At 37.2% G+C, this 15,503-nt stretch overlaps 1 protein-coding gene across 1 annotated transcript in view; it reads right to left on the reverse strand.

Moving 5' to 3' along the window:
* peli2 (pellino E3 ubiquitin protein ligase family member 2) overlaps window positions 1-15,503 on the reverse strand; it is a 51,471-nt gene that overhangs the window by 30,102 nt on the left and 5,866 nt on the right. The window contains exon 2 of the mRNA XM_056476767.1: window positions 8,425-8,554. Coding sequence (XP_056332742.1) covers window positions 8,425-8,554 — 130 coding nt within the window. The remainder of the gene's footprint in view (window positions 1-8,424; window positions 8,555-15,503) is intronic.

A 15,503-nucleotide genomic window follows, 5' to 3' on the forward strand; every position in this document is an offset into this window, starting at 1 on the left:
TCAACCTTCACAGCAGTATCTGTCATGATGGTGTGAACTTTGAGGACTGAACCTGAGACAACATGAGTGAAAGCGTAGTACCTGCGAGAAACAGGTAAAAACTGAGGAGTTAAGGATAATGAATGTAAGGTGGCACAATGCCACGGTTATTCTCAGGCTGTGACCTAACATAGCTTTAGGGTTCTGCTCTGTTGACTGTGGTCCAAACAAGTACAATGAACAATTGCCCACTTGTAGATGACTTCCATCAACAAGTTGGCATGGTAAAACACTTTTAAAAATGACACTAAATTTACATTTTATTTTGCTGCAAATTAAAATCAGATTTTAAGTGACTGATTTGCAGTATTTCCCCCATTTCTTTCTCAACATTAGCCAAGCAAATACTACTAGTTGCTATACTTTCAGCATTACAATATATAATTTGCAGTCGGTTTGAATGAAGTTTAATCCTTTAATTGTCATATTAAAAAGCTACTGCATGTAACTTTTCAACTGAGCTCATCAAAAAAAAGCACTGTCAAGGTTGCATAAAATAGGCACCTGGTATTATAGTGCATTTTACATTATACATTATTACCACCTGGCATTTCCACCCAGAATTTAACAGGGATGGCTGCGTTCTACCAAGACACATGGATTCTGAAATAATATTTGCCAAGTATGAACAGCTAGTTTTGGAGAGTAGGTGGTGTTCTTTAGTGCATGTTCTAACACATTTGACCAGATGAACATTTATAAAAGCAAACCAAACTGAATAGGTTTTTCAACTAATGCTGAATGCATGTCTGAAACATTTCTGAACGAAATCAGTTTTTATATTTATCAAAAGACCCATAACAAGCAAAAAAATAAAATAATCACCTAGTAAAGGTGTAACAAATTGTCTCTAGAACAGACCTATGGCAAAACTAATAAATAGACTACTATTTGTGTGCTGTCAAACCGCTGCTCCAATGTTCAGGTTGACCACATATCAGAAGTAGTTGCGTGTACATTTGAATGAGTCCACAGTTTTTGTTTTTTTTTTGTTTGTTTGTTTTTTTTTGCCATGCACAGATCTTAGACCTCTTCGTGATGCTTCCGTGAAATAGGCCGTTCACATATCACGTCTCTTGCACGCACAAATCTGTTATTTCCAATGGAGGCGAGCGGTTTGCACGCATATTGGGAATGACCCGCACGTATTCCAGGCGCACTCTGTTGAAAACATCTTAACTTTTTAGAATGCTGAAAGCGCACTGCAAGTCACGTAACAAGTACTGACCGATCATCAGCTTTACACTTTAGAATATACACATTTCAGTAGACTAATTAACTAAGACAAACACAGAACACCAACACTTCTCCATAAATAAAACTTGTTTTGAACTGCAGCAATGTTTAGTTAGTTTGTCATCCTCTGAGAAAACGTTTGATGGTTGTCGAGCAACAACAAAGGAGTATGACCGCAAAGCTCATAGAAAATGCTGATGGAAACGATGCTCCTCGCTTTTTCTACATGCTTCTAGATGCGATATGTAACTGACAGGTCTTCCAAATTACCTGGTTCTGCGATATATCAGCCTTCCTTTATCCAAAGTAATCTCCAACACCACAGATGTTGACTTTTTTTGGGCACCAAGTCCTCCTGTACTGAACTCATCAACTCATCATCCCTGTTGATGCAGTCTATTTGTCATTAAAGCTCAGTCTCCTGTTCTTGCGCTCTGTATAGGCATGCTGCATTATGATTGGTTCAAACAGCAGACTGCGAAAAAATCTTACATGTTCAATTCGCGATTTTGATACAATTTTAATTAAAATTGCACTGCACTATTCTGAATATAACCAGTTGAAACGAACCAAAAAGCAGTAACGTGACAACCATATTAGTCAATTCCCCTTTCACACATTTTCCGGAAAAACTACATTTGTAAATTTGTACATTTGTAATGTAAATTCGTTCCAGCAATTTTCCGGAAAGTGAAGTTGGAACATTACCAGTAATGTGCCAGAATGTTGCTCTTTGTGCACGCAGAATGCTGGAAAGAGTGCTGAAAACAATTCTATGTTTAATATTAATGCCAACTGTGGAAAAAGTTATTGATAAAACGCTTATGATAAACCGCTGTGATTTTACCTGCAAGAACTGCATTCAGCTGTGTGGTGCTTGTGCAGGAGTGCTTCGGTGAGCCAGCACAAACATATATTAAGTACATCTCGACATGCGAAAGTGTTTCACCATATAGGTTTACAGCAAATTTGTTCACAATACCCATCCATCCACAGAATTTCTAATGCAGTCAAATGAGTAAACATTTAGCTGTGGTTAGCGCTTAATGTCCGGATATTTATTAAATATTCCGGATATTCATTTATTACGGTGTGAAATTTTTTAATTTTTATAAATTTAATTTGTGCATTTTGATTGGTCAGAATTAATGCACAGGAAACTCATGCACTTAAAACACAAAATTAAACAAAGAACGGAGGAAAAGGCAGGCAGGCAGTATGGACCTCTTTACAACTCCATGTTTGCTTGTGATCTGTCATAATTCCATAAAGTGTGAAAAAAAAAACCTTATCCCAGAATGCGTGTCACAGCTAATTACGACAGCTGGTTTAGTCCAAAAAAAAAAAAACGTTATACTTTTTGCATTTGCGTTGGTTCGAGGTCAGTTCACATTCCCACCACAAACAAACCACTCCTGCATTGGTTTGAAAGTGTACAAAGACCACCTCTTCGAGCAGAACTCGGTACATATGTTTGGTCCATATTTGGTGTGCACCAGAGTTTGATTGCCACTTTCACACATGTAAAAATGAACCACATCAAAAAAGACTCTGGTACGTTTTAACTGAACTAAAATGCGTCAAGTGTGAAAGCACGCACAGATGTACATTTATGTAGGTGGTAATCAGTGTTGGGAGTAATGCGTTACAAAAGTAATGTATTACAGTAATGTATTACATTTTCCTGTAACGCAGTAGTGTAAGGCATTACTTATGCATTTTCAGTAATATTTTACTCGGTACATGTTCAGTAACGCGTGCGTTACAACAAACTTTTCGCCCGCAAGACATTACCAAATAAAAAATACCGCAAGTAAGTTCTATTTTCTGTTCGTGGTTAGTGAATACATGCGCGTGTTGTCATTAATCTCCCTCTGGCTATTGGAACCTTTTTACTTTGAACGCGGAATGATTTCAGCCTCTGAGCTCAAGGTCCGAGGCTATTGGCTCAGCCCGGTTCACAGTAAGGTCAAGCCCTGACGTGCAGCGGAAGAGCGGCAAAATAGATGAGCAGAAGACAGTACATTCGCGAGGTGGACGTATGTGCATATGGCGTTATTTCACTGACAACAGTCGTAAGCGCAGTTTTACAAGAGCGCATTCATGTAATTCTCTGTTCGTGGACAACTCGACCGCAATTTTTTTTTTCGCAGTCGCATGCACTCAAAACACGGCTGCTCACGTGTGAATGATCTGCTCTGGCTCCGTCAGATGATGCAGACTCACATTTTGTGCCTCATGTTTCCTCTTCGTGCTTTTGCTCTCCAGAGATCCTCCTGTTCAATTGGTTATCCCAAGAATGGTGATATGGTTTATATATTGCTACAGTATTTATTAGCAATACACGAAACACTAAAAGGTTATGATAAATTCTATAATAAATACTTGTGTTTTTGAGTGTTAGATATACTGCCTATGTTTTAGGCTAGTATTATTTACAATTTGTTAATGAATGCTTCAGCAAACTGTAGTATTAAGAATAGTGAACTGATAAAATGAAGTACAAAGTGTAGTTTTACTACAGTAAAGTGTGGTGAATTGTAGTATAGTATACCCTATATTGTAAAAAAAAAAAAAAAACTACAGCACTGGGTAATTTGTTTATATTACGCTTGTGTTACCATAGCAACTAGTATTAGCACAACTGATTAATTGAAGTACTTTACTGTAGAACGTACTGTTCAAAACACTGTACATGACAGGGAAAATGTCCTCCACAATCTCATCAGCAATGTGGAAGACAACAGAGACGTGTTCAATTTATTTTAGTTGCCATGATAAAATGGGATTGATAGTGAGATTTATTTGAGGAGTGAATAGTTCAGTAGGCTATAATACCTCATCAAGTTTTCCCCTATTTTTATCGGGTACATTTCTGCTTGCATTCATTATATTTTTGTTTAAATGTTGTTTTATTTGATTAGTATGGTGCACCTTTTGGATGTTTAATAAATGTTTTTTAAAAATGTATTCTTTGCATTCAACTTTTCCCTGTGTCTTAAGTGTTTGAAATTGGAAATATTTCATCAAATAACAAACAACAAAAAAGGTTATAGTGGATTAGATTAAAACATTTATATGTAAGTCTATTTTAGTATTTTGGTTATTGTTAATAAATAGTGTACAAATATAAATTATATCAAAAAGCATGAAAGGAAGAGGGAACACAAGACACAAATTGTGAGTCTGCATATAATCTCACTGAGCGAGTAGTGTACTGTGAGCGCACAAGAAATTTTGTGCGTGAGCAGTGCATATTTGAGAGAGCATGAGAAAATTTGCACGCGAGCAGCGTATATTTGAGAGCTCACAAGCAGTTTTGTCCACAGAGGAAATCGGTGCACGAGCATTATATTGAGAAAGCAATGTTCATCATGCTCACTTTGTGCATGACAGTTTTGTGTTGTGAACCTGAATTTAAAGTGAATAGAATAATGGCAAGATTAAGAAAAAAAAATGCATCTGGTCATGGCATTGGAGTTTACATATAGGCCTGTTGTGTCTAATATGAAAATATCCAAGCTATTCACAGATATTGCCAGATAATCACTTTACCTTTACCATACTTTCAACAGACTTTGATCATTTGTGATTCTGGCTCTTAACCTTTCTTGCATTGTCTTAAACCTTCACGTTGCCAAATATATACTATATTGTTAGTAGCCTGGATAGGTCATCGTCATTCTGCTACATCATATCGCTTTCTACTGGATGTAAAATGCTCTGCAGTACATTTAGTCATTTTAGAATGTTAAGTTCTAATTCTGTAGTTATTTTGGTGAAAGTAACTAAAAAGTAATATAAGAGTAATGTAACATATTACAATTTTGAGACAGTAATATTGTAAGGTAAGGGATTACTTTTAAATCACAGTAATAAGTAATCTGTAATGTATTACAGTTTGGAAGTAACTTGCACAACACTGGTGGTAATGACTGTACTGACTAAAATGCATCTTAATACCAGACATGAATGCGTTTTCAGATGCATGGTTGCTTTCTTTTAGTGAAAAATCGGTCATGTGTATGTCTTAAAATGCTGTCCAGTTTGACAGCTTGCTAAGTTTTGGATCATGAGTATGTACTGTAATGAAGCACCCCCCTCACTGAAAAAGATTTCCTCAGACAGTGCTAGCAGTTGGCAGTTTGCCCTCTGCTGACTGGAACAGCAGCAAAATAACAGAGTCATCAGCAAATATCACAGAGGAGCCACCAACCACAATAAAGAAAGATCCAAAAGTCACTGGGATAGAAGTCAGGATCAAAATTTGACTATTGAGAGTAGTTAATACAATGTGGGCTGCACTTAAAGAGTTGTGGGCTGGCTGTTCAAAAGTGTTCAAACATTTCAGACAACACGTCACCCATAAAACAAGTAAAATATCAAAGAGACAGTTTCTACCATCTCTAAATGTTATTGTGAAATTCATGGAGCTGGAACGGAGTATCCGTATGGATTTGTTTATTGGTAGTGGCCGCTGTGAATGACAATAAACTTTTTACAACTCAACCACACCCATTAGGCTTAGTACCACCCTGTAAATTCTTTAAGAATGTCCTAGCAAGCAAGCAGAGATTTGAAAGTGGGATTAGGTGTGCTATCCTTTCCAGTGTTTTTTTTTTATGGGATACAATAGATCGCAGCATTTCTTACCAAACATTTCACTGTACAGCTTTACAACTGGGCAAAAATCCAAGATACTCTCCAATTTCTCTGCTATGTGGAGCTGGAAAGTCTTGTGATAGAAATAATTTCGAATTCCATGTTTTGCCATTGCATAAAGTTGATTCTGGGCTTTGCAATCTCCAGATGAGCATGTGTTGATCATGCGCTATCATTGGTATGGCACGGTTAGAAATTGTTTTTTTTTTTTTTAAAAGCCCCAAGCAAACATTTCTCCACAGCACACAATCTAAAATGAGTTGATCCACCATGCTGTTAGAAAGTTAAAAAAATTAGATGCCACCCCTTCAAAAAAGGGCAAGGAATTTTGATTTTCTCTTCAACGATTTGCAAGCTACAGTATTTTCTATGGCATTTGTGTGTTAGAGTTGGCAGTATTCTAATTGCTGACAATTACACAAGCATTAACCAATCCATCAAATAATGGTAATATTTCAGTGCTTTTGTTACAATGATACAAATGATTACGATTTTGTTGTTTTAATACAAAACTTAATGACAATCTACTTTCAAATGCACAAACATGCCATGTGTGAAAGCATTTTCGGAAGGGCATCTGTAAATTTTCAGATTTGAAGCAATGGGTTTATTGCTTAGAATTAGGGCTGGGCGATTCTTTCGATTTTTCCGATTAATTCGAATTTACGTTTTAAGACGATTTAATTTTTCATTAAATCGAGGTATCGCGATTTTTTTAAATAAAACTATTAGGTACAATATAAGAGGCAATATTGTCCGACCACATGATGGCGCGCCTAATTAGCCGCTCACTTGTGAGAGTACGGTGCTCTATGAAGGAATGTAACAGAGAATGTTATGGCGGCAAATCAATGCTAATATTAATCGAGAGCAGCGGTGATGTTTGCGCGCGAGAAGTGAACCGTGAGCAGATTACAGATCTACACGCGAGAAAACTACAGCTCGCGAGCGCACAGGGGATCTTCACGCGCGCGCTCAACTGATCCAGCGCAAAGAAAACAAGTCCCGCGCGCGCACCTCATCATCTGTGCGCACGATGTATGCTCTCGCGAGCGAGGTCATGCCTACAGCGCGCGCGCGCGATCAGTTCTCTCCGCTCGCTCGCTGGTTCTTCTCTGCTCGCGCGAAACATTTTGGAATTTTGTCAGTCCTGGGGCGGGACTTGGTTCACTTGTTATCTCTAGCGCTATTGGCTACTCTACCTTTTCGGAAGTTAGCCGGGATTGGACGCCGATTAAACGACGAACCATAATTCACGTGATCTTATCATCACCTTAACAAACATGGCTTATGACCAGCACGTAAGTAATCATTTTATTTATTATGAAAATTATTGCCTTTGTTAGAAAAGGTAGTTATTAGAAACTTTATTAACAGGCGCCCTGTTTACTGACACATTGTCTTGTTAAATCAACTAATCTACTTAATCTTTAATTTATATTTATTTTACACAAAGCAAATGAAAATTTTTATTATGCTTACTTTGTAGTCAAAGTATCAATACTTCATCAATATATGCAATTGCACCACTGAAGGTAGTAAAACTACATTAGCCCATACAGCCCATACAGTCAGACTGTAGACAGAACTTTCTCTCAAGAAACCTGTAAAGAACAACTACATGTGACTTATCAACAACATGCTTTGTTTGCATGATGGTTTACAAAGTTTTTTTTTTTTAACTGTTTTAAATTTGCTTAACTTTTTGAGTTGACTGATGTAATGTTTACATTGGTTAAAATGGTTATTTTCTTACTATATATACAGAAGTATTTAATGTTTAATTCAAATTGCACAATATTTACTTTATTTCATTCAAATCTTCTGCAACGATATTTAACTTGTGAATTTGTTTTACATTTATTTACACCTTGTTGACCAATTTATGTATGGCATGGCCATTAAAAATACAATGTTCCTTAACCAGATGGTTTTTCAAGTTACTTATAAAGAGAATGTTACTTCAGTCATGTTGTTGTAATGTTTTAAGTTGACTAGTTACACAAAAAAAAAAAAAAAAAAAAAAAACGCAATCGAAATCGTGAATCGGTCAAACTTTATGAAAAAACCTAGATTTTTTTTTTTTGCCATATCGCCCAGCCCTACTTAGAATAGGTTTCTTTTCCTATTATTAGTTTGTTTTTGCTTGTCTTTAAAGCTATATTAAGTTTGTTAATCAATCTCAATATTTGGTCATTTTGATTTAATTTTAAATTATTTGAATTATTAAAATGATATTTGGTCATAAATAGACTGCAATATTCAGGCATCCTGAGGATGTTCTCGGTCTCATTCAAGTTTATTTCCCTATTTAAAAAAAAAAAAAAAAAGTCATCAATAAATAAAGAAATCTTCCTCAAACACTACTTTCAAATTTTGAAAGCAATGTGAAGAAGAATAAAACATGTTGATGAGATAACAGGACACAAAGAAAAAAATCTCATAGATGATAATATTTCCCAGTTATGGCTTCTGACATGCGATTACCTTGCTGGCTTGTGGTGTGTTAAGGATGTGTACAGTGCTGGGCTTGACCCCATTGGCTTTGGCTCTCTTGTAAAGGGCAAACCGGCTTTTCCTTCGCCCTCTCTCTCCATTGGGGAGTGAGCCATTGTACCTGTAAAAAAGGGGAAGAGCCAAAATTATAGAACGCTATAAGATAGATAGATAGATAGATAGATAGATAGATAGAGAACGCTATAAGATAGATAGATAGATAGATAGATAGATAGATAGATAGATAGATAGATAGATAACGCTATTAGATAGATAGATGGATAGATAGATGGATAGATAACGCTATTAGATAGATAGATAGATAGATGGATAGATAACGCTATTAGATAGATAGATAGATAGATAGATAGATAGATAGATAGATAGATAGATAGATAGATAGATAGATAGATAGATAGATAGATAGAGCCGTTCAAACATCAGAGCTGCTGATTATGCAATTTCATGCCATTTTGATCCTTCGGTTATAAATTCAACCATATTCAAGAATGTAGTCACAATAGGATTCTTTTACCAAATGGTACACACAAGACCTTTATCAACCATTCATTTAAAAGTTAGAATGTTATGGTAGCTTATCCATGTGGCAGTGCATGTATAGCAATGTAAAAGTACATCCAATTGTGCAGTGGGAAAAAAAAAAAAAGATTAGAATGGGTCCATCAGGCATTGCTAAGATTGTTTCAATTTGCTGCTATATATTATTTAAATGGGGGTGCCACAGTGGCACAGTGGGTAGCACGATCGCCTAAGCAAGAAGGTTGCTGGTTCGAGCCTCGGCTGGGTCGTTGGCAGTTGGCATTTCTGTGTGGAGTTTGCATGTTCTCCCCGTGTTAGTGGGGGTTTCCCCCTCAGTCCAAAGACTATAGGTGAATTGGGTATGCACTAAATTGTCAGTAGTGCATGTGCTCTGTAAAACGTGCTAGATAATTTGGTGGTTCATTCTGCTGTGGCGACCCCATATTAATAAAGGGACTAAGCTGAAAAGTAAATGAATATTATTTAAATGCATATTTACAAAAAAAGTCCATAACTTGTGTAATAAAAAAAAAATGCCTGCAACAGGCAATCAGACTCTTTAATGCTGTGCTCACACCAGACGTGGAAGACGCGTCAAGCGCGAGTGATTTACATGTTAATGCAAAGACGCGAATAGACATCCTGCGGCGAGATAAGCGTTTGACGCGCGAATTCAAAGATCTGAACTTCAGCTGACATTCGCGCCGCATTAACCAATCGGGAGCTTGCTCTTGTGGGGGCTTGATTATGACGTAGCGCCTGTTGTTAGTGTCCCGGGGGAAAATACTCCTGCCTACACAGACAACAGTTCATCAAACTGGATTCGGCTCCATCAGAAGCACTGCTGAAAGTTTCCATCATCCAGGTTAAGTATGAGCTCACAGAGCTGGGTGCACCTCTGAAAGGATCTAGTGGACTCAGACACGGCTCCAAATGAATTGACGCCGTTTTTCAGCCTTCATAAAGCACATAAACGGTTATTTTCTCAATAAAATCCATGTTAGCCATTTAGCCACGAAGCTAGTCACTGGGCAGACAGAAGCCTCGCCCATGATGCGAATCCGCGTCTGTTCTGAAGTGAATTTAACGCGCGAATGAAGCGGATTTTCACGTTTAAATGGACTGAGTAAACTCAAATGTTCATGCATCTATCTACGCGCGAATAGCGCGATTTTTCCGCGCCTGGTGTGCTGTGTTTTACATGTTGCGCGAGTGAATTACATGTTGAGTCAATGCAAAAGACACGAATAGACATCCTGCGGCGAGATACGCGTGATGGTACGAATTGCGTTAAACGCGCAAAACGCTTGAGGTAAAAAATCTGAACTATAATATGATGTAGGTGTGGTAGGTTAATCGGGATGTGTTGGGTTTCTTATGTTATTAAAAGGCGTTTTCTGTCACAACTTTTTTAGCCTGCATCAATGCATTTAGTTTAAGCTGCACGATTAATTATTAAAAGATTGGGATCTCAACAACCACGCAACAATTATAACTGGTGATTTGCATATGTTTATTAATCCTTAAAATCGCTGCATTCAAATCTGTTTTAACAACTCAAAAAAATAAATAAATCAAGAAAGCGATTGAGTCTTTAGTTTTGAAGTTACAAACACAGAAGTACTGGGATAACAGTCTATAGTTAAATTAAAAAAAAAAAAAAAAAAAAAAAAAACAATATGCATTTAACAACGCTCAAAAATGAAAGTTGTAGGCAGCAATTACATTATTTAACCAATAGGTGGCAACAACCAGCCATCAAAAATAGGACACTGAATAATTCATCAAAAATGACACATCTAGCAATGAAACGAAGTGATAAGAGTGAATAACTGAATCCTTTATTGAAAATGACTAAAAATAATATGGGTTGTACAAACTATAATGTTACATTTATACATTTTATCAGCAACAGCAGTAGTAACTGATTTTTTTCACAGTATTGAATATTTTACTATTTATTTTTATTCAGATGATTATTTCTTCTACAGGTTCTCATTTCTGTTGGTTAAAACCAACAGTGCCTTGCAGTACAGCTTTTGTAATAAATGAAAAAGCCAAATTACATTGGTATCCTCTCTTTTTGACTGAGCTGAAAAATGGTCCGATCCATGACTAAAAACTCATAATGTGATCCGAAAGGTGAGATTTGTGATCCTTTACACTGATACTATCGATGTAAAAAGGAAAAATGTATATACACACACACACAAATCAAAAAGGCACACCCCTACCAACAACATCCATATCATTTATTAAATTAAGTGTTGTCATTTGAAATTAGGTGGTGTTAAAATAAAATATTAATCAAGTGTGTTGGTTTCAGTATATGTAATATTTACAACTCATCAGTAAGAGGAACAATGTTCTCAAGTTGACCAGCATGTGCAGTTCTCATGCAGTTACTTCCCTTGGACAGCTTCCTTTGTGTTATGCAAGTTAAATAATAATCTAAAAATGTATTTGTCACTTACTCTGTAAAGAGAAAAAAGGACACCGTACCTTAAATCAAACTTATTAAATCATTTAAATGAAGCCACTCATAGATGAAAGGAACTACAATGCTCAAGTCCCATCTTGGATTAAATCCTGTAAACACAAGCTCTTCATGTCTCCTCTAGTTATGAGCAGGCAGGCATTTGTTCTGCTCCATAAGCTTTTCCTGGAAGCCTTTTGGATCTTTCCTCTGAGTACAGCATTATATACAGCATTCATGAGAACAAAGATTCAGAGTAAAATGCTAATCTACAATTAGCTCCCAACAGTGTGCATGATGTCAGCACCAAAGAGAGCTCCACACATCCTGTACTGTTGATGCTTATCACTAGACACTTACACAATTAAAGAAAGCATCAAGGCATGTTTGAGTCCACTAAATGTGTAATATCCTGTCTGCGGAGATGTCTTTAACGGGTCTGATTTCGAAGAAGATGCATCGGTTGCTCCTTTTGAGATTCCACATTGCTGTCAGAGCAGAAAAGTCAATGACTGATTTCATTTTTAGTGAGAAAAAGTCAAATATATTCTTGGTTGTGACTAAAGCTCATCTGAATTTGTTCTAGATCATTAGATATCACGGGGCCTTGAAAATCTGCCTGAAAGCGCTTTCCTAAGAAAATGCCTTATACGTGAATGCCGCTAGTAAAGACTGACTGGGAAACAAGGCAGCTATTTTAGCTTTCCCACAAAGTTAAGAAAACAACAACAACAACAACAAATAAATAAAAGGGTCAAATTTTTAATATCCAGTGTCAGGTCATCGGAGTAAAATTATCTTACTTTTTGAAAGCAATATGTAAAACACTAAGGGTATTACAGAAACAGGGTTAAAAATCAAGCAACCACATTCCGCTCTCCCTCATGAAGCTGAAACTGCAATTCATCGACCCACCTTTGGGGGCTGGCTTCAGAAACTCCAGATGTTCACTCACTGCAATGCTAAATTGGCCAATTTTACAGCTGGTAAAAACATGTTTACAGCCAGGTACAAGATGGTTTTAGTGCATATAGCTAATATTACCATTCATGACAACTGTGAGGGGGTGAATTTTTTTATAACTCATCCGTTTAGATTTTATTAAGTCTGAATAATTAAGGGCGTGGCCACTTGAGTGACAGCTAGGTCTCGCTGGTTGCTGTCATGTCATTCTGGCTGATCAGCCGCTGAACTCTGCTTATACATTGTATTTTTTTATGTGGATTTACACAGTCGATTGCCTTTTGGAATTATTAGAATTATCAGATAATATGGCATGCTATGTGCACTTAATTGTGCTCACAAACCATTCACAAGGCCTCTATTTCCCAGGTGAGTGCAATTCTTACATACATGTACCATATATATGTAGATGTATTTGTTTTAAGAAAACAAAATAATAAAAAATTATTATTAATACATTTTATTTCGAGCTTGACTGCACTCCAGAATGTGACAGATTGATTAGCTGTAGGCTCTAGAACAGTCATCCGAAACGTTGTCAAAGTGTTATGCCTGGATTTCATAATTAGTCTTGCATTTACCAACACAGACTATATTTGAAGTGTTTGAAGGTAATTCACATTTTCCTCCTGCAGAAAAACATCATAACAACAATGTTTGGTGGCTCAATGTATTACAACAGTGTTTTTAACAGACTAAACACTTTGATATAGTACACAACCAAGCAGATGTGGTCAGAACACAAACGGGTCGCAGGTGGTAAAGTATTAAGCGTTTCTCCCATAGAAAAGCCCATCTAAACAAAATGCTAGCAGGCATCTGTAGCTCCGCTCACACTCCACCTCTTTGCCCTTATTTGGATACGCCCGGTTGAAGCGATGACGCACAAACAAAATGTTGCCGGTTGGCCACGCCCACTTGTAGCTTCTTTTGTGCTCATCAGAAACCTATAGGTGACGTCTAGGATCGCAACCTAGTTTGATTCAATGCCTCACCACAAACTGAGGTTTTGTGGGAAGAGAGGTAGAATAAATTACTATTTGGCAGGTGATCATAAATCTAATAGAATTATATTACATTTTTTTCAACACTAAAATACTGTAGAAGTACACAAATCATGGGGTAGCGCTGTGGCGAAGGGGGTAGCGCTGTCACCTCACAGCAAGAAGGTCGCTGGTTGAGCCTTGGCATTTCTGTGGAGTTTGCATGTTCTCCCAGTGTTCATGTGGGTCTCATTCGGGTACTTCGGTTTCCCCCACAATGCAAACACATGAGCTATAAGTGAATTGGGCAAGCTAAAATGGTCCGTAGTGTATAATTGTGAATGGGTGTCTCGCAGCGATGGGTTGCAACTGAATGGGCATCCGCTGCATAAAACATATGCTGGATAACTCGGCAGTTCATTCCGCTGTGTCAACCCCTGATTAATAAAGGCACTGAGCCGAAGGAAAATCAATTAATTAATACAAATCATATCAACATTCTTGGGTAAACGGATTCAACAGACAGGAGGATCTCTGGAGACCAAAAGAAAGAAAGGTAGAGGAAACAAGGCACAAATTGTGAGTCCGCATCATCTCACAGAGCAAGAACAGACAATTCGCTAAGAAGCAGTGTATATTTGAGAGAGCACAAGAAAATTTGTGCAGAAACTGCGGCACCTTGTAATCATGCGCTTATGACATTTATCAGTGAAATTGTCATCTTTTCAGGGGTTGAAAACTCCAGGCTAGTGTGGACAGAAGCCATAACTGTAACAAAATGTATGTTCTAATGGGGCCAGAGGAATAAGTGCACAGGATTTTTGATAATTTGACAAAAACTGCATTTAATTCACTCATGATATTTGTGTCTTCCACCGGAGCTGCAGCTGTGGTCTGTTGGTACGTTTTTAGTAAGATTTTGCTTCATGCTGAAATGTTATTGTGTTTCTATTTATTTTAGCTTCATTACTGAATAATGTGCAAATACTTCAGTTTAAATGACTTGTGTACAATTTCTTACATTTTTAGTGGGTGTGTTATATAGGACCTAAATGTAACGAGTTGTACTCTATAACCATATATACTCTAGAACTCTAGAACCATATAACAACGTGACAAGCAATTTAACAGCTTGTACCAGACATGACCGACACATTTTAATACCAACAGCACTACCAATGAAATGGACAGGTTTAGGACAATTAAACCTTAAAAGTAGGCCTACATGCAGACTAATTGACATTGTTTGAGTGATAATTATATTGAGTGATTGATATTGACGCTGTCAATTGTTTTTGGATGGTTTGGACAAACCCTCCTTTTAAAAAGCCCCTATTATGCTTTATAAAAGTCATATATTTGGTTTTGGGGGGGGTCTCCAAGAAGAGGCTGATATGAGTGCAAGTTCAAAAAACACTTCATTATCTTACGCATTTATTTTTACCTAATTATCCCAATGACTCCCATTTGATTTGTTCAGCAATTTATTTGCTCCCTTGTGTGAAGGTAATCTGCAGCGATTGGTCCAATGACCCAGTCTGTTGTGATTGGTCGACTGCGAGATGGAAAGAAATGCCCACCATGGTTATGAAGTAGCCAGAGTATGTGAGAGCCCAACGCAGTAATGCATTAAAAACTAACCCTAACAACTAGCATATTCCCCTATTCTTAACCACAAGCCCAAGTAACAACAACAACCACCACACATACAAGTATTAATCCACAGTGGCAAAAGCTGAACTTTTTTGAAAATTAACCACGCCTTGCGTGTAAGGAACAGCTGATGGTAGTCATAGCAATGGCAAAGGAAAGATCGCAAGCTCAGAAACGCATTTAAATCAGTGAAGGAAGCAGCATGCGTCATGTTTTCAACGTAGTTTTGGATGCAATATGAGAATAGTCCCGTAAATATTAATTCTGAGAAGTGCATTACAAGCACTGATCTATAATAGAAAAGTGATTACAAGCTGCAATGAGCCATTAGAAGTTACAGCACACAATACATACTTTGCAAACTACACAAACGAGAAGTCCCTGTCAAAGTCTGACAAAGTCCCAAACATTATTGTCTTTGCTGCTCCTTTATTTAATAGCAAACGGCTAACGAA

Source organism: Danio aesculapii, chromosome 17 (assembly GCF_903798145.1).
Source record: "Danio aesculapii chromosome 17, fDanAes4.1, whole genome shotgun sequence".
In the NCBI taxonomy this organism is placed as follows: domain Eukaryota; kingdom Metazoa; phylum Chordata; class Actinopteri; order Cypriniformes; family Danionidae; genus Danio; species Danio aesculapii.